This window comes from Actinia tenebrosa, unplaced genomic scaffold (genome assembly GCF_029948245.1).
Source record: "Actinia tenebrosa isolate PJP-AT-01 unplaced genomic scaffold, QUT_ActTen_1.0 PGA_scaffold17__23_contigs__length_9995812, whole genome shotgun sequence".
NCBI lineage: Eukaryota > Metazoa > Cnidaria > Anthozoa > Actiniaria > Actiniidae > Actinia > Actinia tenebrosa.
Genome location: NW_028292577.1, coordinates 460,468 through 485,363, shown reverse-complemented (window position 1 = coordinate 485,363; position 24,896 = coordinate 460,468). Strand labels below are relative to the sequence as shown.

Sequence of the window (24,896 nt, the reverse complement as noted above, 5' to 3'; positions counted from 1 at the left end):
TTGTTTGTTTGATCTGAATAATCCGTAGTTCAAAGGTGACAAAAAGGGCAGGTTATATATCCTATATGTAAATCCGAGTGATAGCAAATTTTAGTTTGTTTATTATATTATATATCAACATTTCGAACTCAGTAAAAAGTTTACAAAAAGAGAATATAAATAGAAAACTTCAAAAGACTTGCATGTGTGTTAGTCTAGCTATAATTCGAACCAATATGATTTCAAATAAATTCAGTATCTTCTTGTGAAGTGAATCATTTTCGTACCTTTCCAGAGCAAATGTATCTCGCATTTATAGTACCACTCTCCACTCAAGGTGTAGTATATAGTCTCCTACGCAGCCACTATTAGTGTCGTTACGCAACGCTCACTCCCCTGAGCGTTGCGTGACTACTATAATAGCGGCTGCGTAGGAGACTAGGTGTAGTAATACGGACAACAAAATCACGCAATTGCAATTTAGAGAGCGAATGTTGCTCGTATTACCATCCCGTGCCCAACGAATATGCATTTGTGCATTTGCATTGTTCAGTAATAAGTAGAGAGAGTTTTCTACTTCAATTCTAGCTCTAGCTGCAAAAAAGAAAATCAAGACCAGCATTCGCTCTGCAAACTTCCAACGCAACAAAATTAATGTTGCGCGACTTTGTTCCCCGTTATATGCACCTTTACTCTCATTAAGTTCTAAACTAGTCTTAAGCCTAATAAACTCAACTAATATTGTTCATCTTATATGTCGATTCAAATAACACAAAATTGTAAGTGAATAGTCTTTTCTTCTTTACACTAAAACTTTGCTGCAAATAAAACCGTGTAAATTTAGAACAACAAATATTCTTGAACTATTATAAATGGTTCCATCCACTTCCATGGCTATTATAGCTTGAGAGCAGTTGTCGTTCATGTCAACTTGAAGCCCTCTTTCCATGACTAGTGTCAATCTCATGTTTCGATTCCCAAAAATGGCGCTTAAAATCAGATTGGCCGCAAAACATCCTGATTCGCTTAATCAAAAGACAGTGTTTATTTTCTTGGACTTCTCTCCTTCAGCAAGCATGTTCAAAATCTGTGCAAGTTCAGATGCAGTCAATGGAGGCCAACCACCATTAATAGTGACGACTTTGACGATAACATTTAGAGGCTGGCATGTTCGTTTCTTACTCTGGGACGAAGGCTTGCCATCGGTGTCTACGTAATCGATGATGTAGTCCTTCGTAACATGAACTTGTTTTCGCATTTTGGTCGTGAGTGAAAATGAATTCTGAACTGCAAATATTTATTCCTCGTTTTCAGTTCTGCTTTCAGTTGCCGACTGCACAGTTCCTTAAATATGTAAGTAAATTGAATAATATTTACTATTAATAGACAGAGACCTGTGGTACCAAAATATCTCCGGTCGGCTCAAGGTCTTCTCTGATTGGTCAGTGGTATTCTACCTGCTTACGGTCAGGTTGACTGGGAAACCACATGCAAAAAAAACTTTTCCATAAATTTTACTAAAAAGGGAATAGGAAAAATAACACTAAGCCTAAAACAGATTATCAGTGTGACTTTGATTTTTACCGTTATTTTTTGAATCTTTCAAAAATAATCCATTTCCACGCGCACAGTAGTCCCTCAAATTAACCGCAAAGCAAATGACAGGGTAGGTAAGGTTGATTGAGTCGCTATCCAATGTTTTATGTCGATATTTATTAATCATACTTTAATTTTAATAAAATCGTTCAATAGACTTGTATTTTGTGTCTATTTTAGATATTTTTACGAAAAAAGCCCGGGGGGGGGGGGGGGGGTACTACCACCCCAACTTGGGTAGGGGTGTGCCGCCAGGACCTCAAAACCCGGCCCTGACCCTATCCCAGACCTAAAATTTTGATTTTACATACTCTACCCCAGACTAAAACTAATAAGAATTGTTCAGCTTCAGTGATCTTCTTTTGTTTTTTAATATAATTCCTATCCCACTAAATCACTGTTCTATTTTCGTATGACAACGTTCTTGCAAAAAGGTGTAAATCGGTCAAATTCCCTTTGACATTGGACTCAAAATGTACGGGTAACTGAACACAAAATCACTTCCGAGAAAAAAGCAAAAATGTTTCTGACTGAGCGGAAGCGCCTTTGTTGACACAAACCGGCCGTATTTTTTTTATTACTCGCTATTAAAAATAACTATCAAAATTTTTTTGGGGGGAAAATCGAAGAATATTATCATATATTTTATCGCAAAATGTAAAAATGTAAAAATCGATTCTTTTGAGCAATTTTGGGGTAGCCTGATACCTTAAAGCAAAAAGGTCTATTCAAATAACCGAATTAACATTACAAAACTGCATTACAAAACATTCATTGAAATTTGAGCGTACCCATGCTGCTTTACTGCACATTCTTTTATGCACTTTCTGCGCTTTACAGCTACTTTTCTGTAGTTGTTTCTCTTCTTGTTTCCTCAGTTCAGCCTCTAATTTTAATAAACTATCTTTTAACTTCGATTTTAACTTGCAGTGAACTGACAATTCAAGGCCGAAACGTGATCCATTGGTATGACTGTGTTATTAGCATGTCTCAAGGTCATGTGCAAGTAAAAAATCGTTCTATTGTACAGACAAATAAGTCTTATTTGCGTTTCCCGTGGATCATATACTCTTTCTTTTGGTGAACACGTCATCATTTCGGGTCTAGTTTTGTCTCGAGCTCTAGTCAGTCTGATTGCAGGATCAAACAAATTGGATCGAAATTTAGTTGCCTAGCTGATACTTTTTTCTCAACCCCCTAAAAAGAGGCAAAGTGACGATGGAAGACAACAGTTGTAACCTACCTAAAATACTGGGGAAATTACGTGAAATGACTTCTCTCCGCCCTGATCAGCAAGAACAGCTGCGAAACATGTATGACTCCTTTGCAGCAGATTACGACAAGGTAATACTTTAGGGAGCCCAAGGTAATACTAGTAAACCCCCTAGACTAGAACGAATTGTATTGATGGGTTGCAAGTATTCCCAAGAGAGTTAAGCCTGGTTTCCATATAATCGAAAACGATTGTAAACGATTGAGAACGACCGAAAGATTAGAACCGCGGATTCTAATTTTGCGATCCGTCTCGATCATATGGAAACACTTTTTTCGATCGTACGATCGAAATGTATATCCATAATATGTCATTTTTTCCGAGATGCAGTGCTTCCTAAACTAGCTGTAATGCAATAGCAACGGTTTGCATGTTTACAAAATATCAGCTGGCGTTTGAAGTAACAACTATACAGTAGTAACTATAGACCATGTGAGACCATTGTTTCCCGGTTCAACAGCCTATCCCAATTTGGAGGCATAACACTAAGGTACTAACAAATCACTCATGATTGTAAGCTGCACGGCTGATAATAGCGCCTTAATATGCAGCCTGTAAAGTCCTCCACTGCAATGTAAAGCGCATTGAGATAATGTGATAATGCGCTATATATAAGAACCCCATTATTTTATTTTATTTATTTATTTTTAACAATGGATGCTAATACGAAATCTTTTGTCCACAACTATCCACAACGATCCCCAACTATCCACTAATCAGGTATTACAAGAGCTCACGAGCTAAGCCATCTTATCTTTTCGTTATTATTTTCATTTCTTAACCTGAAGTAAAATTTTAAACAGCACATATCAAGAAAGCATATATTAAAATAGTCGCCCCTTCCGCCCCTCAACACGCACATACATTAATTACTAATACATGATTTTAGCATGCCAAAGCCGTCGGCTATAAAGGCTGTAAAGTGTGCGCAAAGACGCTCGTAGAGTTCCTTGAGAAGCACCAGTTTGGGACAGACTGTAGGATACTTGATGTTGGATCTGGCACTGGATTGGTAGGTGAAGAGCTCAAAAGGTTGAACTACACTAATCTTGATGCTCTGGACCCATCCGAAAAGAGCAATGATGTAGCCAGAGGCAAAGAGCTTTACAAGAATTTTTTCGTGGAGTTTCTTGGCCCAGGTAAACAGCTTTCCATTCCATCCAACACGTACGACGCAGCCATTTGCTCGGCGGTGTTCATACCCGGTCACGTGAAGGCAGAGGGAGCGATGGATGAAATGGTACGAGTGGTCAAGCCTGGTGGCCTGATTTGCCTCTTAATACGAGAAGATGTTATGTTCGACAAGGAATATGGCCATGAGGCTAAGATGGCAGAGCTGAGTGACAAGAAAGCCTGGAAACTCCTATCCAACACCAAAGGACAGTACACAAAGGAAGTTTACTATGGAGAATGCTATATATTTGTGTACCAAGTCTTGTAAGACAAAACTAAAGCGATTAAACACGAATTACTTCCCGTAATAGTAGTGTATTACCATCTTATTCATATCTCTAGGACCGTGGGGGAGTCTGGTGGCAAGAATCGTGAAAACGAGGCCAGTTGTCACAGAGTACGACACGTTGGCTTTTTTGATTGAAATATACTTGAAAGAGCCATTAGGAAATACCATACCAACATAACGCTCTTTTAGGAAGGACAGCTAGCCTCGTTTTGATGTTTATTGGTACCAGCTGTCTCTCACTTAAGGACGATGGCCACTAATTCCAGCGCCAACACTTACCGTGCATATTTACACAGTATACTGTGTGCCGTAACAACGTACTAAAAAGTCTACTCTCGTTAAGACGAGTTTCGGTTAACACGCTAGCACTAACAGTAACGGCTGCTCCAGATACAATGTAATGCCTAATGGCAACCCCAAACAAGAAGAATATCGTGTACTCTGTCTCTTAAATGGATAACATGGACAAGACCTCGAAACTAGATGCTATTTTCGATGGATTGCTGATGACAATTATTTTCAAATGATATGTAGATATTTTATATAACATTTACATATCAACCAGCAATTTGATTGGCTAATAGAAAACAATTTAGAGTTCGAGCAGACGCTAGTGGGGGAATGACGGGAACCGGAAGCGCTTCAGGAGGCTACTGAAGAAAACATCGGCTTAGAACAAATTTTTAAGGCCAAGAACAACAATCGTAAATACTTTTATAAAGTTAAAGATGGATCAAGAACTAATCTACTGAGAAATCAAGCGTTTTTGACTAAAGATCGTAAGTGATATATCTAATTTTCTGGAAAAAGCACTTTCAATTGACCTCGGATTGTGGACCGGTACAGGGACGGATCCAGGATTTTTTCAAAGGGGGGTTGTAGCATTGATTGAGGTGGTGGAGAGATATAGCAGACCAAAGGGTTAGGGAGACTATTATTTGCTGCAGGCAAGTATGGTTGTTTCAGGTCCCACACAAGGCGTATAGAAAAAAAAGCGAGCGAAATGTGTTCGGCACCCCTGTTTTAATAAAACTCGCGATGCTGTTGGTGTTGCCATAAAAAAATAAATAAATAAATCACGATGACTCTCATCATTTTGCAACCCCCAAAACCCACCCCTAGATCCGCCACTGCGGTAGATAGGCCGTGAGTGACGCATTCGCTCCAAGGTAGAAGAGATAGATAAGTTTAGCTTTGACAATCTCTCGTTTGTTTCTGACGGTGTCTGGCATCAAATGGCTGGTTGAAACACTTGTTCCTAGCTTCGGTTCCTCGTCAGACATTGATGCGCAAAAAATGTCTAGACTCTAAAATGAATCTAAAAAGAAGTCACGCAAAATGTCACGCAAAAAGGCATTCAATTCCCCAAATTGCTAATTCAAAAAGCTGTGATCAAGGATGAAAAATACTTTATTTTTAGTCTGATGGAGACTTTTCACGTTTAAAACTGCGCGTATGCGATGATTTGTGATTAAACGAAGTTTTTGTGCGGGGGACTAGTTTTTGTCTGGGGACTAGTTGTTAACTTGAAACGCAAAGTTTGGAACTTAATACAATAAATACTACCACAGGGCTGTCAACCCCCGAGATATTCAAATCTGGAGAATTGATAGGGAAGGGACATGACGTCACAGCGCGTCAAAAAGCGCGCGAAAAGACGCCTTTCGGTTTTTAACATTTGATGTGATTGGTTTATTTCTGACCAATCAGATTATCGCTTACATTACAATGGCCTGCTTGCAAGAACAGCCATGAGGAACGTTTTGATTTTGTTAGCGATGTAAAATAACACAAACAACGTAAGATAATTGGAATTTTATGGTTGTGAAACTCGGGTCTCACAAGAAAAAATGGTCAGCTTCGGGGATTATCCGGGAGATTTGAGACTCTAATCTGGAGACAGGGAGATACGGCCCAAAATCTGGAGACTCCCGGTTTATCCGGGAGAGTTGACAGCTCTGCTACCAGTATAGTTTAATGCATGTAACTAGTTCTATTTTTTACTATAGTGAATTCCTATTAAGCTCATAGTTATAAAGCTGAAAGACTATAGACAAGCTTTGCCTAAAGCTGTTGCTGTGTCACTTGATGAATCAAAAGAGTTCCTAAACCGTGATTGAATTTTAATAGACCGTGCCTTAATTAAGCTGTAAGAAGAAAATGAAAAGCTAAACTTACCAAATCTCTTAAAAAGGACCTAAGCCGAAGGCAGACAGACTTGTGGCCAAGTACGTATGCTTCTTTTCTGTGTTAGTGCTATTATACTAGTAGTGGACTCTCAGAAGCTAGCTCACATGGTGGATCAACGCTTGAGTGTAGAATATTTTCCCGTGAGATTGGAGGCATCGTGCGCATTGCAATTTACTGACTTATTTATGCGCATATGATTAGCATGGAAGCACTCACGTTAACTAGCATGCGCATGCAAAAGCAAGCTACAGTGTTCGACCCGGCCCTTTCACTAATTCCCAATCTGGGTGTCAAAACATAGGACAGATACAAGCTAAAAAAATATCATTTTCTAAACTGAGAATGTGCGGATACACTAAAGATTCAAAAATGCATTCAGTCAATGACTTTACTCAAAACTTTACTTTTGTGTACACTTTTTTTTTTGTATAATAAAAAATTTTAAACCTTAAAATGTCTCAAGTTAATTGAATTGCTTTTGGTTGCATTACGTCTAGAAATGTATAACATGTAACTTTACCCAACAAGACATTTCAAAATAATTAGGATAATATTGAAAATAATACACAATACTTCAGCGCCTTCAAAACAGGCATTTTATAAATTCATTCGCAGCTCCAAAGAGCTCAAAACTAACAATACATTAAAGAGAAAAAGGAACCGGAAACAAAAAGTTACCGAGAGAATATATGAACTAAAAGAAGAAATCCCCGCGCCCACTTATGTGCAGTCTTTTATGCTATTTTTAGAATCTATGATACTATTTTTAGAATCATTCATTTGGTCTTTTTTCTGAACGCGTATACTGCGCGCGTTCTACCCAGCTTACTTCATTTTCTTTTGTTTTTCAAAAAACGTAAGCAAACAGCGTGGAGCACGCGCAGTCAACACGCGTGCCCAAAAACAAACTATGGCAAATGTGATTCTAAAAATAGCATCAAATGGTGCCTATGATGGTTCAAGCATGAATGCCATAGATTCCTTCTCTTAGTTCATTTTCTCTTGATGTTACTAATAAACATAATTGTTACTTCTGATTCCTTTTTATATATTTTTGCCAAATGAGTGCATAGTTAAGGAAATGGTCACGAAATAGCAAGCGCGAAATATATCATAGGAGTGGTGTGTAATAAAATCTTTCTTATTCGAATATACAGCTTTTTAAATGATTATTCGCCGTTTTATACTTAGTTATATTTACTGGTGGTGCAGTGTGCATGACCATTCTCGTTCCCAGAGCCCTTTTTTCGTACTGCGCATGTTCGACGAAACTTTCATGCGCAGTAAGAAATATATCGGCTCTAGGAACAAGCTTGAACAATGACCTTTGCTTGCTTTTTCATTTCTCTATGTACATTTTTTTTGCCTTAACCAAAATGAAATAACTTAAATTATACCTTTACGAAAATTTATGTAAAATTATTGAATTTTATCTTATGTCAATGAGAATATTTTGAATGGAAACAGGAATTTTTTTCATCCCATTTCCATCCCGTTCCTCTCTCTTTCCCTTCATTCTCATGTAAAATGATTAATTCTGATATTAACGATGTGTTGAAAATCCATTCGTTACTCTGAGACAGTAATAAGCAAAGCGCCTGTCCCAAAGTACTTAATCATCATAATCATTATTTTACGGAATGCAAGTTAATTGGAAATTCATATTGTTCAAAAACGAGACTCTCAAAAAATAAAATACTGTTCTTCCTATTTTTGACTTTTCTTTCTTTCCCATCCCATAATTGTTTCCTATTGTCACTTTCATTCCAATATTTTCTCCACTTCTCGTCCTCTTGTGCTCACGTTATCGACTTTTTTCCCATTTCTCCATTCTCTCTTTCCTCTATTTTACTCTCGTGTTTCAAAAAATTCTACCCGTACAATACTTGTCTACATTCCCCTTCTGTTTATTCCTTTTCCCCCCATTCATGTTCAATCGTTCCACTTAGCTCTGTTAGCCAAGTATTTACACGTGTATACAACACATACTATTGTTTTCTCTTCTAGTTCTTCCATTCTTTCTCATCATTCACATTTTTCATCTTTTTTCATACCTAAACCAAACAGATAAAATATACGACGTCTAAAATACTACCTGTAATTACTGACTACTCTCCTTATAAGGATACGAGGCTGATCACGTGATTTTCCTTAAAGGAATGGGACTAGATTGAGATAATCGTAGCGTCAAAGCCGTTGTACTGTGATCTTCTTCTTGCTTCGTCCGCAGCTTGGCTTGCCATACTTTGATAATCTCTGCTCAACATCCGCTTCATTTTGTCTTCAGCGGTGTAGCCATGGCGATTGAGCTGGTCTAGTTCCCTCTCGGCTTTCTGTGTAAAAAAACCTTACCTTCAGTAAACACCCTGTCTAAATATGTTTAATCAGTTTTCTGAGGCTCAAGAGAACTGGCGACGAATACTACTTGCACAGAATTGTGGGATGATCCATCTTTCTTTTGTAAGGTACACCACTCACTCAAATCACAAGCTGATCATCTCAACATTGCGAGGGGGAGGGGGGGGGGGAGTGATAGAGTTTGTGTTGTGTTTGGATGAAAAGGGGAAGTTGAGTAGGACTCAACTAGTTTTGCGCGGCTTGTAGACAACAATGCATCTTGTTTATTGAAGAAAGAAAAGGGCTCAATCCCTCCTCTTCGAAGAACTTTTTTTTTTCCGGCCTTAGACTGAAAAGCCAGCTATTTCCCAGTTTTACTTTGCATCTCATGATTGTTTATCACACCTTGTACAGCGCAATAAAGTCCACGAACGTCTTGAAGAACTCAGAAGGTTCACGAATTTTTGGGTCCTCAAAGAACATGGCACAAACAGTGGAATACGCCTCTTCCATCTTCCTGAACCGCTCGGTTACGCGTTGTACTTTACGGAACGCGCGGTTGTAGAAATTCTAAAAACATGTCAAGGAAGTGTTCCGGAGTTTTTAAAATGTCTGTATATAATGTGTCCTCTTTGTTAGTCTATTGTAGCTGTCTGTCTGTCTGTCTGTCTGTCTGTCTGTCTGTCTGTTTGTCTGTCTGTCACATTGGAGAGCTTAAACCAAAGACAAACAAAACAAAACGAAGATCTTCTCGCTCATTAATTTGAATTTACAAAAGGATACAAATATCACAAAGTTGTTTGGCTGTTTGTCCTTCTCTGACTTTGTCAAGTCAAGGCCTTTTCTGAGTCCTTGCACATCAGCAGCAAGTGTTTGGATGGATACTAAGAAATAATAAAAAGATGAGAGTGAATGAATGAGCCAGACACGAATGATAATTGAAATAAATGTTTTGTTAGCGTTTCATGGGAGCGTTTCTCGTTAATCAGCTATAAAACGCTTTTAAGAGTAGAAAAAGTGCAAAACATGTTGATTTTAAAGTTTCTTTTCCGTTAGTAGAATTATTTTATTATTTTGAATCTAAATTTTCATTACTGATTTTGAATTTAATTTCTTCTTGATGCAATGTTTACCAATTTCAGACTATTTGTCTGAAATAAGATTCTTTCTTTGTTTGAGTCGTATCTATATCCAATGTTGTAATGTTCTTGGGAATGACACATTGTCTGTAATGGGAAAACATTGCATCAAGCCATAATTAGGTCTATTCCCATAAAAAATGTCATGGTCACTGAAGGATACAAATATAATTTTATCTCAAGTTGTTTACTGAATTATTTTTGTTTTCGCGTGATATATGGTTTTCAACTAACCCTGGGTGGCGCCCTCGAGGTGAAGTTCCTCATAGAAGTTACACACATCAGGGAAGCTTCTGCGTACCGTCTCTACCAGGTATGCAAGGAACGTCTGCTTCCGGTCAGTTGTCCTTGTATCTTCCATCTAAAATTCATTAACAAAGATCCAGAGTTTAGAGATTACTCAACAAAGATAAAGAAACGGATACGAAAAGGAATAGGGAAGATTTTGAATGAATGTGGAAAGTCATCGCACGCGACACGGTCACGGTAAGAAGTTGAAGACAGCGGCGCTTACATTTAACCAAAATACGCACGTGCGTGCACAATCGTACGTTTTTGCATTCCGCAACACTAAATCTTCATTCTGTGGGTTTTGTGAGGAGCGTGAGATACGAAAATAATGCGCGCTCGTGTGGCGTGTGCAGTGATATAGCACGCGCCTCGGCCAATCAGAAAGCAACAGACTGACAGCTATTTTTTAAAGAAAAATAGCAATGCGTTTTCACAAAAAAAAAAAAAAAAGATAAAAAAAAAAAAAAAAAAAAAAAAAAGGAGAAGAAGAAGAAGAAGAAAAACGGTGCAATATTTAAAATATATAACTTAATTTCCTAGTCAGAAATCAGCTGATCCTTGAATGAAACTGCATTTGAGAACCTTTGTTACAAGTAAGGTTTTATACTTTACCTTGTAAAGTGATTCGAGTTTGAAGCCAAGAGCCATTCCTCTACGACTGCTGTTCATATAATTCCCATAGATGAGAATAATCTATAAGAGGTAGCAAAAAGTTAGACTTCAATCATTTTAAGGCACTTAGAAGGAAATGGGAAGTGTTTCGCTTCTATATTTCCCTTTATTATTACTCCAATGAAATTTAATAACACCTTAATTAGTCCATCCCCTCTCTCTGTCATTGACTTTGGAAAACTTGTATTAGTAATGGAGATAGCTTTCCGAGTTACCTTGAACAGTTTCTTTATCTTAACGCTGTTGATGATCGATGTTGCTGCTCGAAGCACTGAGTCAATTTCCTGAATTCAAAAAACATTTGATTTTTATTAATCTATTAAATCGATTATTAATAAATAATAATACCATATAGATTAGGCCGTTTGCATGCCATGGCGTCATTTACTACCACTACCAAAATTAAATGCTTCGCGAATTTTCATTTTTATTCAAAGTTTTGCTTCCTCGTGAGAATAAGAAAACAATAGGTCCTTTTGCAATAGATTGACACGTGATTGTTACTAGTTGGTAAAATATGTGGACCTCTTTTATTGAAAGATTTTGCTGGATTACTAATGCCGCATCCAGAATAAGATTTCAAGATACGAAGCATTTTAAAGTTTGCTTGCCATCCAGCAGAGCCTTCCCCAAGGGACCTTGAGCTGAATTGATTCGTTATCAAAGTCATATATCAGCACGTGACTGTTTGTTGCAAAACGCCTATTGGTCCTACCAGCTGAGTTGGTTGCGTTCCCCGTAAGGGTTTATGGGTCATCTATTTTTGGTTAGCATTTCCTAGCAGTGACTGAGTACAATGTAAATTTCTCGTGTTGAATGAACTAGAATTCCAACTAACATTGTATTTCAGCTTTTATTTGAGTAAGCCATTGATTACTTACAGGAACTACAGTTCTCATGAGTTCTTCAAACACCCCAATGAAAGCCATGACTCCAAGCTTAGCTTCGTATCGCTCAACCTGTGCCATCTGACGCCACAAATAAAACGAAAAATAGTAATATTTATTAGTATGGAAAAAGTTTATTTTAAGTCCTTACACGAAAATAATGGATAATAGTGTTAGTTTAACTTAAACTTATCGCAAGGAAATGCAATACACCTCTCGATCTGGGGGACAAAACAAAAGAATTACAATCTCCTGAGAATTGGAACCTATTGTTTTGTCCCCCAGATTGATAAAAGAAGATACTCGTATTTGTTTTCTCATACCTTAAACATGAACTGATCTGCTTCAGACATCCTGTCATACTCTGATGCGTAGCGAGCAAAACCAGCCAACTAAAATTCGAATACACATTTGATATATTAAGCTACATGTTTTCGATAATTTGGTCCTAAATTCGCACGCATTTTTCTTAAAGATTTGCAAAAATTATCCCTCCTCCTGTCGTTCTTGCTGCGCATGCTCAACGGAGTGCCATTTCATCGAGCAGCTCTTGGGTCGAGAGTGGGAGAAAAACCAGACCAAATCTAATTCAACATTACTTGAAATTGATATATACTTTTAATATTATATATCTGAAGACAAAACGAAAACAAAAAAAAAAAAAAAAAAACAAAAACAAAAAAACCTGAAGACTGACGCATCCCGCAAAGAATCAAGGGGAATTTTATGGAACATATATGAAATATTGACTACGATAAACGTTACTACATACAGAAAAGTTTCTAAACGAAATTGAATACCTCTTCTTTAGTCGGGACAAACTTCAGCAGTAACTCAGCATGTTCTGGAGTGAGTTCAACCAAGTCACAAGCGTCAATCAATTCTTTGATTTCATCAGTCTTGTGTTTGATACGATGACGTGCGATCACTGAAATGACAGCATATGATTGGCTAATTAGACATTTACGCGTTCATGTGACTTTACCCACGTGATCAGGAACGGAAGAGCAATGATTGGCAGTTAACTGACAATGACTATGTTGACGTCAAAGAGTGGCTTTTTTCGAACACGTGACTGATACCATAACTAGTTCACGTGATAACGATCGAATTGCTTACCAAGATTCCTTGCGCGTTTAGAATTCAGGATTGTAATCTGCTCCGCAGCTCTCTTGACAGCTGGATAATAAAATGAGATTTGAAATTAGAAAATGAAAAATGAAAAATTGAAAATAAAATGAAATATTGTTAGGAGTATAAAGTAGGGGTGATCGTGTAAAGAAAAGATTGCTTACCATTCTCTCGTTTGGCCTGAACCTCTTCTGAAGTGTCACTAGTTTTAAGCTCGAACCTTCTGTCAAATTCATCAAAGTCCATGGCTGATATGATATCCTCATCATTGACTTCCTTTATATGAAAAAGTAGATGAGAAAATAAAAGTGATTATGATATATGATGATGATATATGATCGCAATGTAGATCGACAATGGTGGTGGTGGTGATGTTGCTGGTAATGATGATAATGATGATGATAGTGGTGGTGGTGATGATGATGATGGTGGTGATGATAATGATGATGATGATGGTGGCGGGGACTGAGTTGAACCGAGTTTGGCGGCCATTTTTGAAAGTCATGTATAGCATTGAAATATTGATGATGATGATGATTGAGTAAAGGTAACAAAATGATGCTTGATAAATTAAGCTTTTACCTTGAAGATTGATCCATTAGAATCGTTGGAGATTGGCATCCAGTTCAACATAGGTAGACGAATACTCTTGTGTCGTAATCGTTTTCGATTAGTCGGAGAAACACCATCTTATTAAAAAAAAGTTTATTTAGTATTTTTAGTTTGGAAAGGAAGATACACCTATTTGCTAGGAAGTCGTCATATAAAAATTTTTAAAAATTACAAATAGGAATCGATTATTTTTAAAGAAAAACAGGTGTAATTATTTCACTGTTTGTAAGGTAGAATTTGAAAATCAAATTGATATTACCCTGTCTATATATGCTAAAAAAGTTATTTTGAACAATCTATAGGGGCTTTGAAATAAAAATATTTCTATTGCATTAATTCCTATTATCGTACATATATATATTAAAATGACAAGGTTTTTGCAATTGTAGGTGTTTATCGTATGAGAGCACCAGGAGATTGGGGTAGGCGTCTAGAGAGAAAAAGGGCAGCGAAATAATGAGCAAAGCTTAAAGTAAAAGAAATAAAAAGAAATTTTAAATGAAGTTAATGAATGATTTTCATTGTGATTGTGAAAATAAATTTTAGTCTTCTCTTCTGAAATTTTACAATTTTACTTATGGGTTAGGGTTAGTTTTACTTATGTTGTTAAATAAAATTTAGCTATTTATTTAATAAAAACGAAAAAAAATACTTAAATTACCACAAAGAATGTCGTCGAATTTAACTAAGTTGATACCATAAAAAAGGCGTACAAAGTTGTTTCTAATCAAGAATAAGAGTAGTATGTGGAGGACTCGATAATGATGGCGTCATGGTACATTTTTACGTCATTCTAAATAACATGCATTTACGTCATTATCATAGTTTATTTGGTGTTAAATTCCCCTCCTAAACGTAAGAGCAACATAGTGTCGAGTTTCTAATGAAGCAACAACAGAAAAATAGGGAATGTACGAAAGAGTTTTCGTTGTTGATGACGTCATCATCTATTTCATTTTTAGAAATATTTTATTAAATTGATCTATTTTGGTACCCGGGATCATGATGTGGTAGAGGTGCTCATGCGGTAACGGTATGCTTGTGTACGTTTAGCCATGCAATGAAACTGAATCTTATAAAATTATGGTTCAATTAATTAAGTATACAAATGGTTCACCTTAAACATTTTTCATTTTATAGTCTTTTTTATTAATTTTTAATATTTATTGAACATTTTAAGAGTGTTTTTGTCGTGTGTTACAAGTACTTAACTGCGCAACAAGATTGACTGGTTTGACTTGCTTAACAGGTTTGACTGGTTATTCGTAAATTTCATACTCACCTATTTCCCAATCAAAGGATGAGCAAATATCTGGTGGATAAAAATCTAGTTCTAGAAAACCAGAAAAACCGATTTATTTTGGTGCGTGCAGGCAATACATTCATTATGCTGTTATCAGGTTATAAGAATAGAAGCAGAAAGCCAAAACGTTTAGAGATTGAAGAAAAATTGGGTCAAGTTGGAATTGCAGTGCATTGTGGGACTGATTTAGGGAACAAATTAGACGCCATCTTTGAAAAGTCCCCAAAACAGCCCCACAATGCACTACGATGCCAACTCGACCCAGTTTTCCCCTCAACCTGGGAATGGCAAATAAAAAGCGTAGTTCTCAAATAGTCACGTGATCATGACACTCTTATTACTGCACAATCTTATTTGGTATTTCCCAGTGGCTTTTTTCCAGACCGGTACCGTTCATATAAAGGTGGGGTGACCCTGGTGTTTGGGATAAGTGTTTTGTTTTCCATCCCCAGGGGCACCTGGGTAGGGTTATCCTTTTTTCATGTAAACTGTACGAATAACCTGATAACACTCAATAATCCCTTTCACAGTTCCTTGCGCTATCTCGAAAGGTAGCAGTGAAAGGAAGGCGAACGGTGTGCTTGCAATGATAGATACCTTTTTAAACACCTTGAACAATTATTCATATGTCTCTATCATTGCGAGCTCGCCGTTCGTCTGCTTCGATGCAAAGACACGGCTACCTTTCAAGATGGGGCAGGGAACTGTAAAGAGACTATTGTACTTTAAATTAGTCTTGTTAGCAACAGGTTTTCTGAAACACATGACTATTTCAAAACCTGTTTGACCAGTTAGAACAAGCTTACATTCTATCCATGCGATAAGGGCACATATTAATAGCATAGTTAATCTGCACAGTAGATGCATTAGTAAAGTTAGTACATCAACATAATAGATCTAATTCGTTTGGACGTAATGTTTTCCCAATTCAGACCACGTGTCATTCCCTTGAGAATAAGATTCCATATTCATATCTCTTCTTTTGCACTACTGTTAAACAAAGAAATGATACTCTAGGGAATGACATGTGGTCTGTAATAGAGAAACATTGCATCACCACGAATAGTTCTATTACCTTCCTGGTTAGTACGTGAACATTGCCACGTTGACGTGCATAATCCTGCTGCATGCAGACGAAGTTGATATTTTTAAAATAAAGATTTATTATTTACCATTATTTTTTGAAAGAAAAAGGTTGTTTTGCCTGTCATTAGTTAAAGTTAACTTTCCATAATGTTACGTATCCGTAAATTATGCGATAGATTGTCTTATTTATTAGGCCCTTAGTCTCATTGTTCAATACTAGAATAAGAATAAAAAGTTTCTAGTGATTACTTTTAGATTCCTTGAGCACTCAACTGCATCTTGTGAAAGATCTTTTTAAGTTCTTTCTTTATGTCGGAAATGAATTTTATAAATTTAAGAGCATCTGTTGTCAAAAAATATAATTTCCTTGTTAAATTCAGGACTTCTCTCTTAAGAATTTCAATTTTTTGCCCTTTGATATCAAGTCTGCTGCTTCAACTGACAATTTCGAATCAAAACTTATTATTAATATTAATAAATATTATTTTCTCTGATGAACATATCAAATGTTTGAACATATCGAACATTGAACATATTAAACAAATAATCATATCACGTGTTGCACTCTTAATTATTATTATTATTTTAGGTATACGTTTTTATATCATGTAGATTGTACTTAACTCTCTACATTTTATCAATGAATATACTTTTTATTTATTATTGTATATTGTATTTTTTCATACGGTCTACCATATAATATTCATCCTTAATTAATGATTTATTTAATTTTAGCTTATTCGGGGAAACGCAAGAAGTATAACACTTACGAGTGGACTCCGAAAATGCCGTCATAATGCTGACATCATTCCGAAACCACTCCGAGAACATTCCAAAGATGTCCCGAGGCGACTCCCTGAGTTTCAAAGTTTAACAAAGATGTTCGACTTACCGGTTCCTGACGTTGGTGGAGGAGGGGGTGGGGGAGGAGGTGGAGCTTCAGGTGCTTCGGGTACGGCAGCAGCTGCTGCAGCTTCAGACAGTGTATTAATGAGGTCCTCTGGTACCTCCATGGCTTCTGCTTCGCTCTTCACTTGTTTCTAGTTACCATAAATATTTTTTTCGGGCTAAATATTATTTCTTTAAGCGGCAGGCCTTTTACTAAAGGCTGCGTGCGCATCTTGAAAACGTTGCAAGGCTTAGAGCGCAGCAGAGAAGAAAAATACAATTTTTGAATGCTCCCATTTAAAAAAATCATTATTTTCTTCATTAACTCAAGACTTTATGGCTTGGGACTGAATGAGTGCGTTCAATATTGCGCTCTAAATGGGATCCCTGCGTAGTCTCGTGAGAGTTGCTCGAGGTTGAAATTTCTTTAACTTAACCCTGGGATTCCTGTGTAGTCACATGACAGTTGCATGCGCTGCTGGCCTTTCATGCCGCGCTTGGTGGAATTCAAATCTAATAGAAGTCAAATATCTTACCACAAGGTTTTCAAGTGTTGTCTGGAGTTCGTTGGTTCGTAGTCTGTACTCCTCGTAGCTGGCTTCCAACTAGAAATGTTTTTGGTTATAAGTATTTTATATTTTTTCACAAATAGTTAATAAATCACTGCATTTTTTGTAAGTGTTGTTCCTAGAAGATAACTTGAAACTTTTAAAAAGAACATGAAAAGATCGATTCCCGATCAGCACAGTTGCTTTATTTATTACCTCTTCGTTGCGTTTCTTGAGGTCGCCATTAGATTTCTCTGTTTCCTAAAATAAATATCACATCGTAATATCATTAGGAAACTCGACCTAACTGATCTAATTTACCATAACTTGTTAGAGTCAGAAAGGAGAAAGAAAATATGTAATGAAAAAAACTTGGAGAAGGAAGATTGAACGACAGAGCGCAAGAAAAAGAGCAGAAAAGGAAGAAAAGAAATGAGATAGCAAGAGGGAAAAATAGATTTAAGAAAGGATTAGGAAATGAACAAAGAATTATTTGTAAATCTCATTGACATTCCATTTTGGGTACATGAACTGACGAAGAACGAGGTGTACCGAGGGAATATCGGGGTAAATAATAGCTATACTCACCCCAAGCTTTGCCTGAAGCAAGTCAACCTAGAGAAGAAAGAGCAAAATTAGAATAACCAAAAAATACGAACAGTACTTGAAAACACTGCTATCCATATTTGCAGATGAAGGACAAAAGTCTACCTCGTCACGCAAGTACTTAGTTCTTTCTCTTAGCGAGACAAACTCATCCATGACGCTTTGTACATTGATATAGCCGTCACGCCATGTCTTCAGTGCGTCACGAACTGTCTTGGCTTCTACTCCTTCTAATGTCTGTAAGAAATATATTAACATAATTTAACAACTAAAAAGCAAGGCTGAAGACCTGATTGATAATATAAAAGATTGCGTTTAAAAAGTACAATATAATTTATTAAATAGGACTTAAAAAATGGACTGTAGTACCTGTTCAATCTTGTCTGGATCAAGACCAGCGTTTTCAATCTCTTGTTGATGGAAAACTTTGACATTGAACGATGGAGCAGAGTTAATGAAAGTGTTGAGGAAGTTAAGACAAATGGCCTGCGGGGAAAACAAGAAATGATAAACAAAAATGACCTAAAACCCCTGAAAAACATATCAAAGTCTTGGCAGATTGTTTTACAGCTCCCTTACCTGAAAAGATGGTGAAATAGGTTTTTTGTAAATCAAAGAAACAAGTGTTTCAAAAGGCTTGGATTCTCTTGATGTTTTCATGTAGAATCTGATGGCGTCGATAACTTGTTGGTAATAGTCTCCTTCGTGACAAATTTGAATTAACATCTGTAAACAAATTGTTAACAATTTATTAGAATAAAGCTGATAAAAACAAACAAACAAAAAACACAAACTATTGAAATCTCAAAATAAAACTGCTTTGATAGATTTGCGCACGCGTGTTATTCTTCAAGAAAAAAGGCGGGAACTTTTGACGCGTCTGCAATGGCTTCCAGTGTTTCAAAGAAACATCCAAAATGGCGGCTCTTTCTAATATAGTAAAAAGGTTAAAATTAATCAAGTTAATAGTCTTAAATCATCCTATAAAAGTCAAGCTAAAAATATTTTTAGCAACATTAGTTATTGGTCTAAAGACTTACCCTTAAGACGAGGGCTTGAGTTTTTCGACTGTTAACTTTCAAACAGAGAAGAATTGCCATGATGGAATAGTTTATACTCATTACGGATTGAAATCCATACTGAAAAGCAGAAGGTAAGGAAATATTGTGCGTGTCACCGAATCGTAAATATTTATAACTGCATATTATTGCTTTATTCGTCAACTCTTCATAATTGGCGGCCTTAAATTGTACACAACAGCAGATGAGCGAAAAGTTAAATTCTGTCAAGCTTAACATGGTACAGTGGTAAATACCTTGTTTTTCATCAAGACCCTCAAACTTTGTAAGCACAGATGTTCATCAATCTACAAACACCATAATAATCACCTTAGAATTACATTAATAAGATCATTTTCACTATAAAATAGATAAAAAATAAGTTTATTTAATTTTTTTCAGGAAATATTTGGCCACTCATGACCATGCGGCAGAAAAGATCAATAATTTTTTGGGTTCTTTTCTCTCCTTTCTTTATTTTTTCACCACTTTTCCATATATATTTGTATTCAAATATTATGCATTAGTCAATTGAAACCCCCATTCCAGACCCCGGGACAGAGCGGGGAATTAAACATTCACAGTAATGTTAAATTTTCTCGAGAGAAAGATTTGTTATTAAATGCGCGTTAAATCCCCTGTCTCGCCCCCGGTAATTCTTCGCCATGTTCCGGGGATCGGGGGTCTCAATTGACTAGTACATTAGATAGTTTTATAAGAATTTCTTACATAGCTTCTGGCAAAAACCTCTGGTTTTAATGATCGTGTGCTTCCATATGATCGAGTTTGAGTTCTTTCAAGATCTGACTGGAGTTCCTGAGGAATAGGTGTGTCTTTGGGGGGAGGATTAACATGGAGGTGCTGAAGAAATTCAATGAGAGCTGTGTGTCCTCTGTAAGGATCGTCAATGAACTCTCTCAGCCATCTATAAAATAATTCATATGGGATGACATAAGAATATATAGACCCCTTGCACTTGAGTCCCGAGAGGAATCGTTCTGAGGGACTAAACGATGGATTTTTTTCCCACAGGAAAAAATGTTGCAAGATAATTGGCTACTAAAGTCCAATCACTTACGTGGTATTTGGATGCGTTCTTAGATCAACTTCCAACGACCTAAGGACCATTTCCACTGGCTCCAGAGTTTTGGTGAGTCTTTTTGAAGTGGCGCTGTGTTTGTTGACTGCAACTTCGCGATGTCCTCTTAGCTGTTCTATGTAGAACCCGGATGAATACTTTGGCTGCATGCTTTCCTAATTTACGGGGGGAGAAAGTTAAGAATTAAGGTAATGAACTGTCGACGCGATGATTCCTAATAAAAAAGGGTGGATCTGATCATGAAAAGAGAAAGCAAATAGCGAGTTAAACGTAAGCCTGGGTCATTGTTCGCCGTCAACAGAGCATAAATATTCCTGCTCTCTTGTCGCCATATTTATTTCGATACAACGAATCGAAATATGGCGACCAATTTGAATAACGAGAGATAACTAGCTAAAAACTAGTGTGAGCTGCGTCGGTGTTTCTAATGAAACAGTAATGATAAAAGGGTAAATTTTACTCCGACGAAGGACTAGCGTCTGAAACGTCAGTAAGTTTTTTCATCTTTTCACGGTGTAAAATTTACCCTTTTATTATTTCAATTTGAATAGCTATCATTCTGGACTGACTGGCCTCTATGCTTTTATGTTTCCACGTGAACACGAGGCTAGTCAGTCCAGAACAATAGTTATTCAAATTATTGACATATTTCGATTTGGCGTATGGTAGCGTGCAGCTATTTTCAACCTCTTGATTGAATTCTTAATCCCTCTAGTTCTTTGTGCTGAAAAATACTCAATATTTCTTCATATATATGTTTGAGTATAACGAAGTAAGGTGTTCATTTTGTATGCGTGTGTGTTGGGGGATGAGAGGGTTGAGCGTGCGGGGTATTAAACCTACGCTTGACTATCATACGATAAATTTCTTGTTGCTACAAGGAAAAAAAATCAATAACAGATACTAATGTAGCTGTAAGTATAGTCCTATAAAGTTATTTCAAAATACACCCAAGCCATATGGCTATGCTTCGGAGACTTTAATTACGTACTTAAGTAAACAAAAAAAAAACAAAAAAAAAAAAAAAATGAATATTAAATTTCTTCCTTAAAAATACCGGCTAGAATTAAAGTCATTTTTCATCGCTGTAAATATTAAAGCACGACTTTAGGCCGTGATATGTTACTAATGACTTTACTTTACAAAACTTCAACGATATACAACCTTAGACTTTACCTTGCTCGTTAAAAACACGGCTAACATACAGCGAAAGCCGGCGGAGAATTTTATGAGGAAGTTAAAATTTTGTAAGCATTATTTGGTTTAACTTGACGGAAAAAAACTGCATATCAAAATTTGAACCAGACAGTATTGGAAATATTAATTTATTTTTTCATTACTAAAGCAACATTATTATATTTATCATAGTATGGAAAAACGAAAATGGGGTAAAAAGTTATTTTAGATAAAAATTTGAAATTTATATATACTTTTTTGGCATCAATACTGTGTGCTGCAGTAAGGATGAATTTTATTATCACTCTTCTGTTGCTTTCCCGGCATCTGTTCGTGATAAAAATAGTTCACTTGTCCCCATGCAATAAAACAATTTCTTTTCAGTTAAACACTTAACTTTACTAGGCTCTAAATGGTGCCCTCTAATTGGTCGAGAATTCGAGATGGACTTCATCGTAATATGACTAAAAGTGCTCAGAGTTAATTGTTTTTTTGTTTTTTGTTTTTGGATCATCCCAGGATTTTGAAAACAAAAGCTAGGAAATCTTTATGAGTCAAAGAGAAAAAAACCAAAAGAAAAAAAAAAACTTTTTTTGTAAAGTGAAACTTTTATCACCTCTGGCTAGTGATATTGCCAGTAGTATTCAGAGGTTAATTGTGCTTGATTATTCAAAGATTTTGAAACAAAGACAACGTAATCTCGAATGATGAGATAGAAACTGAAATTTAAAATGTTGTAAAATGAAAACTTTATCATCTCTGAGTAGCTACCAGATGTGGTAGACATGGTAAATTTTATCATTAATGCACTGAACGAATTCTCTGTTTAAAACACTTCTTTTATCGATAGAAAAGAAAATCTTGGTTTGGACTTCCTTTTCGGACCTTGAGTAAAATTCACAATATAAAATCTCTTATTTTTCTCTGCGGGAAGCCTTGTCGTCAAAATATATTCTGACTCGAACTGAAATGAAAACGTTTGCAAACCTTCCTTCGCAAATTTATTGATTTTCCCCACTGACTCTCAAAAAACTCGTTATTTTTACTGTAAGAAGGGTTCATGTCGTAGTTTAATTTTTCTAGAATAAAATTCCGCTTTGTTTTCAAATGTGAGATAATATCAACGTAAGGCAATCGCTTATTATAAATATTTTATGAAATAATATTCTTTCGGCAGGTTTTATTGATCCGAGAGTCGTAAAGTCTAGTAAAAGAAACTAAACTCTTTAGACTTTGAAGAATTTACTATCATTCACAAGCACAGACATTTGAGCAAAAATAATGCAAAGTAAGCGTCACAAGTGTCACTCTTTAGATTAATACTGAAGGAAAATTAAAAAAGCTATTGAAATATTGAACTACGATCAGCCATGTGGAAAAGTCCTGTGAAATAATTTTTCCAACTTACCTTCGCTTTAATCATCTTCCATTTGTGAGATTTAGGACTTTTGGAGAGCTCTGCAGCTCTTTCAGCCGGAAGGGCCATTTTTTCCTACCAAAATACGACAGAAAGAAGGTTAATTTCAACTGTTTGCGAGATATTTTTCCCTTCACAATAAGCTTAGCAAGACGTAAATATTTTGTTGACATTAGTTTTAAAAACTTACCAAAAGTATTGAAAACCTCTCTTCAATCTCGATGTCATCTGGCATTTCATCGTCGACTTCAAATTCTGCAAACAATTATGATTTTTGTTTTATAAAAGTCACTTAAACATAACAATTTATCGACTCTCCCGGGAATATTCAAGATTAGATAAGCAGTCTAAATCTTCTCACGGATCGATCTTGAAGCCACACGGAACATAACAGCGATTTGTCTTTACATCTGCTTAAACTTGAATATTTCCCCCAAAAATTTTAAGACATGAGTATAGAACTAAAAAAATAGCATAAAAATACGATATTTACCCGTATCTTCGCCACCGGAGGAGTTTGCCGAGAATAACATACTACTGTTGGACCTGACAGAATCGAATGCTCGGGTAGATGTTTTGCTAACTCCGTTTTTCATTTTCCCAGGCATTACTATACCATTAGAGTGTCCAGTTTTTACATTGCTATTGCGGTCCTGAACCATAGCACTAGACCTGTACAGAAACAGATGGCATTAATATCATAAGCGATTGTACTAACTCATCAACGTTATAAAAATTAAGCCTAGCTAGGTTTACCTAATTCGCTGATCTGTACATGGAATTTTGAATGCAAATTTTTACGAAGCAGTAGGGAGGGGGGCGTTGCTTGGTTGACCTGTCACAGTATACGTCGTCATGGACTGGAAGGTTCTCTTCGGAATTATCTTTCAAAAGTTTTCTAACTTTATGATTAATTATTTCAAGATTGTGAAATCTTTTTTTCCAGTTGTTCCTCGAGAAATATTAACCCCAAAGCTTAAATTTCCCAAAATTTTAAAATTTATTTTAGGTATTAAAAAATTCATAAGTAAAAAAAAATATTTCATTAATGATATTTTGAATTTGTTTTGAATCATTCTGCGCCGTGTCTTGACAGGTTCTCTTGAAATTCATTAGGTTCAATGAAGTAAATAACTCTTCAATTTTTCAAGTACAATTTATCATCTTGGTTTCTTCAAAGAGAAACCTAAAAAGAGAATTTCTATAATATTTTTAATATTCTTGTCCAAAAGTATTAGCTAATATTATTCATGACGATTTTCAACGCGACGTGGTCTGCAGTACAAACGTCATCTGATTGCCTTAGCGAATCGAAGCTAAATATCGATAGATGTTTTTGTTTTGACATAAGCGTTATTTTTAGATACCAGCAGAAGGACCTAACTGATTGTGACTGGCATTGCTAACGATTAATTCTAAAAATATACATTTATTCTTCGAATATTTTTATGCTATTGTTGATTGAAACCTCAACCCTCCGATCCCCTGGAAAGGGCAGGGAATCCAACATTCACGTACAGTGTTAAATTTAGCACTTTCTCCCGACGGTCCCTGGAGAAAGATTTGCTGTCAAAATTGCTGAAGTAGTTGCTGTTAAGATTGTTAAAACTGTTGACTTGTACGAGTTTAATTCCTACCCTGGCCTCCTCCACATGCAACTTTCCCAAAAGGGAAAAACAATGAACCCATTCTTGGCTTTCGGCTATTCTTATCAACACCCGTTTGAAGCCCCTTCTACCACCCCACCCCCCTACACGAGTTTATCACCCTTAGAAACAATCGGCTCATTGGTCCTTGGTTATAGAGGTTTTGCACCATCACGTGACGGCAGCCATGTTAGATGGCAGGAACAATACAATCGTTCTATATGAGAAAGCTTTCAATTTCCCAAGAGCAAAGGAATTCTATTGTTCTGCTGTCTAACCATAGGCAGTCCAAGCTGTATTGCTTCGTTTCCATGTTGGTACCATTTAAGGTGGCTGCCTATTTTTGAACGTTCGATTTGAGCCCACGATGTGCGCGCGCTCAAAAAACGCTGAAAAATCTACAAGATTTTATTGAAGAACCATACGCGTTTTGAGCTTCAACAGGGCAAAACCCTCAAATTTTGCACGGGACTCTATATTTTTTGATAGCTCATTCGAAA

The 24,896-nt window shown here is 36.4% G+C and overlaps 2 protein-coding genes across 3 annotated transcripts; one reads left to right on the top strand and one right to left on the bottom strand.

The window, feature by feature from the left end:
- The first annotated feature begins 2,626 nt into the window (after positions 1-2,626).
- On the top strand, positions 2,627-4,329 carry LOC116292682 (methyltransferase-like protein 27). The gene is made up of 2 exons (XM_031700037.2): positions 2,627-2,919; positions 3,738-4,329. Exons 1-2 carry the CDS (start codon positions 2,794-2,796, stop codon positions 4,287-4,289), a joined length of 678 nt encoding a protein of 225 aa, XP_031555897.2. The 5' UTR covers positions 2,627-2,793; the 3' UTR covers positions 4,290-4,329.
- Positions 4,330-6,899: 2,570 nt separating this feature from the next.
- LOC116292670 (formin-like protein 3) lies at positions 6,900-23,570 on the bottom strand. Of its 2 annotated transcripts, XM_031700024.2 has the most exons (28): positions 23,507-23,570; positions 23,244-23,422; positions 22,941-23,005; positions 22,742-22,825; positions 20,137-20,312; positions 19,788-19,983; positions 19,316-19,366; positions 19,041-19,139; positions 18,580-18,726; positions 18,370-18,486; positions 18,106-18,237; positions 17,983-18,009; positions 17,611-17,655; positions 17,383-17,451; positions 16,851-16,998; positions 14,852-14,902; positions 13,540-13,646; positions 13,122-13,233; positions 12,946-13,005; positions 12,627-12,754; positions 12,150-12,218; positions 11,821-11,907; positions 11,155-11,223; positions 10,880-10,960; positions 10,211-10,337; positions 9,621-9,721; positions 9,243-9,407; positions 6,900-8,833 (listed from the first exon to the last, which is right to left on the bottom strand). In XM_031700024.2, exons 2-28 carry the CDS (start codon positions 23,410-23,412, stop codon positions 8,666-8,668), a joined length of 2,850 nt encoding a protein of 949 aa, XP_031555884.2. In that variant the 5' UTR covers positions 23,413-23,422; positions 23,507-23,570; the 3' UTR covers positions 6,900-8,665. The 2 variants fall into 2 exon arrangements, with proteins under 2 accessions (XP_031555884.2, XP_031555885.2); XM_031700025.2 differs by lacking the exons at positions 14,852-14,902; positions 23,507-23,570 and having other exon boundaries at positions 23,244-23,491.
- Positions 23,571-24,896: the final 1,326 nt, after the last annotated feature.

What these genes read in the sequence shown, in the direction of transcription:
- LOC116292682 (XM_031700037.2), top strand. Translation starts at nt 2,794, where the DNA reads ATGGAAGACAACAGTTGTAACCTACCTAAAATACTGGGGAAATTACGT. An exon ending in TTGCAGCAGATTACGACAAG is followed by an intron (nt 2,920 to 3,737) that starts GTAATACTTTAG and finishes ACATGATTTTAG; the next exon opens with CATGCCAAAGCCGTCGGCTA.
- LOC116292670 (XM_031700024.2), bottom strand. Translation starts at nt 23,412, where the DNA reads ATGGTTCAGGACCGCAATAGCAATGTAAAAACTGGACACTCTAATGGT. An exon ending in TCATGAGAACTGTAGTTCCT is followed by an intron (nt 11,224 to 11,820) that starts GTAAGTAATCAA and finishes TTTTGAATTCAG; the next exon opens with GAAATTGACTCAGTGCTTCG. An exon ending in AACTCGAATCACTTTACAAG is followed by an intron (nt 10,338 to 10,879) that starts GTAAAGTATAAA and finishes AATGAATTTTAG; the next exon opens with ATGGAAGATACAAGGACAAC.